Source organism: Hibiscus syriacus, unplaced genomic scaffold (genome assembly GCF_006381635.1).
Source record: "Hibiscus syriacus cultivar Baekdansim isolate YM2019G1 unplaced genomic scaffold, ASM638163v2 tig00111543_pilon, whole genome shotgun sequence".
NCBI lineage: Eukaryota > Viridiplantae > Streptophyta > Magnoliopsida > Malvales > Malvaceae > Hibiscus > Hibiscus syriacus.
Window position 1 is genome coordinate 733,613 of NW_024063116.1, and position 4,266 is coordinate 737,878.

The 4,266-nt window shown below is 33.0% G+C and overlaps 1 protein-coding gene across 1 annotated transcript; it reads right to left on the reverse strand.

Moving 5' to 3' along the window:
• Positions 1–2,253: 2,253 nt before the first annotated feature.
• On the reverse strand, positions 2,254–2,689 carry LOC120164837 (auxin-responsive protein SAUR50-like). The gene has a single exon (XM_039174485.1). It carries the CDS (start codon positions 2,647–2,649, stop codon positions 2,332–2,334), a length of 318 nt encoding a protein of 105 aa, XP_039030416.1. The 5' UTR covers positions 2,650–2,689; the 3' UTR covers positions 2,254–2,331.
• Positions 2,690–4,266: the final 1,577 nt, after the last annotated feature.

Consider the following 4,266-nt stretch of genomic DNA (forward strand, 5'->3'; position numbering starts at 1 on the left):
AATAATCATATAGCTTAGCTGGTCGGCATAAAGTACCTGGCACGCCATTGAAGCTTCCTTTCAGCGATAACATGAAGTGGCACAGTTCCAGTCGCACAAATGATCGTCGCCAAGGCAATGGCCTCGATCTCATGTAAACGCGGTTAATTTCTCTCATAATTCTTTCAATAACCCCAAACAAACAAATAAAAAAATAACTTAAGTAATCAATTCTTTACTCCATTTAATCAGAAATTCGTTAACAAAAAATCCCACCGTCGACGATCGATTCGATGGATGGAGGTCGAGGAGTAATCGATCTGCAGTCGGAGAGAGCAGGTAATTGGTGTTTGAGGAATCTTGGAGAGGAGAGATCGATTTTGTAGAACCAAGAATTGAAGGTGGAATTACAGAGAGGGCATTTCCTCTTCAAATCGCTCCACTTGCGAATGCAATCCAAGCAGTAAGCGTGGGAACAAATCATCAGAACAACCGTTCCACGGACGTCGATGGTTCTCAGACATATCATGCATGTTTTGCCAATGTTTGCCGGTGAAATTAATTACTCTTCGTATGAATTTCTCAATACTCGATTTCTTTAAAGACAAAGATGATTGGTTTTGATGATGATGATGATGATGATGATGATGATGATGATGATGATGATGATGATGATGATGATGAGGAGGAGGAGGAGGGGGGTTGACTGCCATGTTAGTAATAAAAATGAATAAAAAATTTGATGATTGTATTACAAGTTTTAAAAGTTGAATGACTAAAATATAAATATTCTAAAAATTTGGGGTCTATTTTTATACTTGACCATAGATTATATTATTTTTTAGAATAATCACCAAAGTGGTTTATAGCTTCCAATGACTCAACGCGATCTTCGACTTATAATTTTTTATTTGAGTATTGGAAGTTATCATTAGTTATCAATGATTTTTATAATTTATTATATATTATTCAACCTGGGATAATGTGAACTTATTGCTTTAAAGAAAGGAAATCCCAAAACAGTTAAACCCCATTTTTTCAAATAAGCGAAGCCAATTTGCCACGTAAGGCTCGTAGCGTCCGGTCACTACGGTAATATTTTTATTTTTATTTTGGTTGGATGAGTGGTCCAACTAGTAGATTAGATTAGATAATGGACCGCCAACCATGGAGTGCAGTTTAATGGGGGGATACCCTTAAAAGCATGATCTTCATAAAGATTCTAATCCCATCATGCTCCATTGGACGGATTAGACTTATATTTTTCATTTTCTGATTCAATTCTCAATTTATAAACTTAAAAAAAAATTAATTTTGAGTTGGAATAACTTATCCGCATTTCCAAACTGAATTAACATTTATAGATCTAATCAGTGCCGAGTTGCTGAACACTTAATAATACTGTTCTTTGCAAAATTTTATCCGTTCAATTTTGTGATCAGTTGTTGACGGTTCTGATCATATCATCATCTCCATATACACTAGATTGTCCTGTTTGTGATCACATGGATGGGTAAATTTGCATGGCGGTTTCAACATCTTTTAGTCTGAAAGGAAAACATCAGATTAAAAAAAATGGGTGCAAAAACATTAAAAAACTAATTCACGGACTCCAATGTGTAGCTGCTGCTGATCTTTGCAATATATTGAGCAAAAGAGCTCATTGTAAGTTGGGAATGACCAATGCAACATCGGAAACAACTTTTTAGCTCTTTTCCTTACAAATATACTAACATAACAGAAAAAGGAACAGCCATCTGGTGTTTCAACCAGAATTTACAGTAATCAAAATTTCTAGTTACAAAACCAAAGTTACCCATTGCGTTTTTTAACCCTTTGTTTTCATATTCTTAAGGTTTTTTTGTGTGGTGACATTGCTGGGTTTTGTTTGATGAATGTTTTTACCTTCATCTCTGCCAAAACATTCCAATGAGCTGTCTGGTCGATAACAGTCGTTAACGGCTCAACCGTTGAGTTAACCAGAAACATTTAAAAAAAAAAATGAAAAAGCTAAGAGACAAAACCTTGAAAACTGGTGAACGTGCGCCTACTGAGAACAAATATGCAGAGGAAATTAAAGAAAGAAAAATTAAATGGAAATGGGTACTCCCTTAGTTCTCTCACTGGGTACATTGGTAGTCGACCTCAGTGAGGAAAATTTTCAAACTTTATCAGATTTACAAATCTAAAAAACAACCCAGACAAATTAAATAATATTTCATGGGTTTTGGGTCAGAGTTACATAACAACTCAAGCAAAAAAGAGAGAAAAATGTAATGAGAGAAGCAATGGAGCTGCTTCATCTTCTCCAAAAAAAAGTTGTTTTTTCATGAACCCTAAACCATTGCTTAATCATCTGAGCATGGATGTTAGAGACTGGAAAACAGCTTCGTCACAAGGAATGGTGAGACCCATGTCGTGATCGAACCCGAATTCTTCCTCAGCTAGATGAAGCAAGGTTTGGAACTCGGGTCGGGTCAAGAAAGAAATAGGAACGATGTATCTGCTCCTGTTAGGACCAACGTATACAACGAAATGACCATTTGGGACATCCAAAGGCAGACCTTGTTCATCGTAGCTTTGCTTCTTTCCCAAGCTGGAACATCTCCTCAGGATTTGCTTGAGCACTGCTGTTTGAGGCAGCTTGTTGGATTTCTTGTCGATTGCCATTGTTTTCTCTTGTGGAGGGTAAAAGGGAGAGGTTTGGGGAAGAGAGAGAGATAGAGGAGTTGTGGGTGAAAGAGTGGAGGGGGACTTGAAGGGGTATATATGGCGAAATACTAGAAATTGGAAGAGGAAAAGAAAAGCATGTGGGGGATACTTGTGGGGAATAAGGTGGAAACGGGTCATTCGAATTGGATTTGAGTCCTAAAATTTTGCGTATGGATTAAATTTAGTTTAATTTGTTCGGATAAGATCTAGTTTTAGTGTATGGTGAATTAGATTGGGTAAGGTCAATTTTTGAGTCGGGTCAATTTTTGAATCGATTATTTTTTAGTTTGGATCAATATCATATCGGTTGATTTTTTGATCGGGTCAGTATCGGATCGGGTCAATACCGGATCAGTTGATTTTTGGGCCGGGTTAATACCAGATCAGTTAAATTTCGGGTCAGTCAGTATCAGATTTGTTGTTTTTTTGTTTAGGTCAACTTTTAGATCATGTCAATTCAAGTTGAATTGGTTATGAGTTTAACCAAAATTAAGTATATATAGAATAATTAATATATACTTGTAAATATATGTTTTCTTATTTGTTAATTTTATCATTTATGTTTAGTTTTAATTCTCAATCGTTCAATATTTTGAATTAAATCATCATTTAGAGATGATAAATTGATAATTTGACATAAATATGATTTTATAATACGTATTAGAATTTGTTATCAAAATTTTATATAGATCTCGTATGAAAAGTTTATAATGAGAACTATTTTATAAAGAAATAATTTTTTATTAAAAAATTAATTTTCCAATTATAAATTTAATATTTTTATTAAATTTTAAAAATAATACATAACTTTATTTATTAAGTTTTAGTCGTAACATAAGTAAATTTTATATTATTTTTATTATAAATATAATATTATTTCCTTTATTTTAGTTGTTTTTTTATTTTTATTGTAAATCTAATATTTTTATAATAAGTAAGATAAATAAACTTTATTTATTATTGTCTCTAATCTTACAATTAGATTTTTACTTTTATGTTTCAAACTTTCTATTATTTTATTATAAATATAATATTTTTAATAAATTATCAATTTTATTTAAATTAATTTATTATTCAAAATAACTTTTATCATTTAATAGCTTTTATCAATTTTAATTTGTTTGGGTTGCTTTGATTCGGGTTAATTTCAGTTCGGGTTGCTTTCAGTTCAGGTTAATTTTGGTTCTTGTTGATTTTGAATTCGAAAATTTTTGGATCGGATATGATTCGGATCGAGTATCAGATCAAATTCAATTATCATGTTCGAATTAATATCAGATATTGAATCGAGTAAATCGATTTTAGTAATCGGGTTTGAGTTTTTAAGTTTACCACGTCTAGTGGGGATAAAGGGTTTGGGGGGTGTGGCGTGAACTCACAGTACACGCCTAATGGCAACCTATTGGAGATTACACCGCTTTGTTACCGTACCAAAGGTCTAATATCATCTCCTAGTTGGGTCGGGTTCAACATGCCCGATCATTAACTTGTCCAATTTAAGGGTTTATTTGATAAAAAATTTAGTTATTGTTTAAACAATACGCTCTACAGATACAGTTATTTGAATCTATAACA

Coding starts and splice junctions, on each gene's coding strand:
- LOC120164837 (XM_039174485.1), bottom strand. CDS start 2,649: ATGGCAATCGACAAGAAATCCAACAAGCTGCCTCAAACAGCAGTGCTC.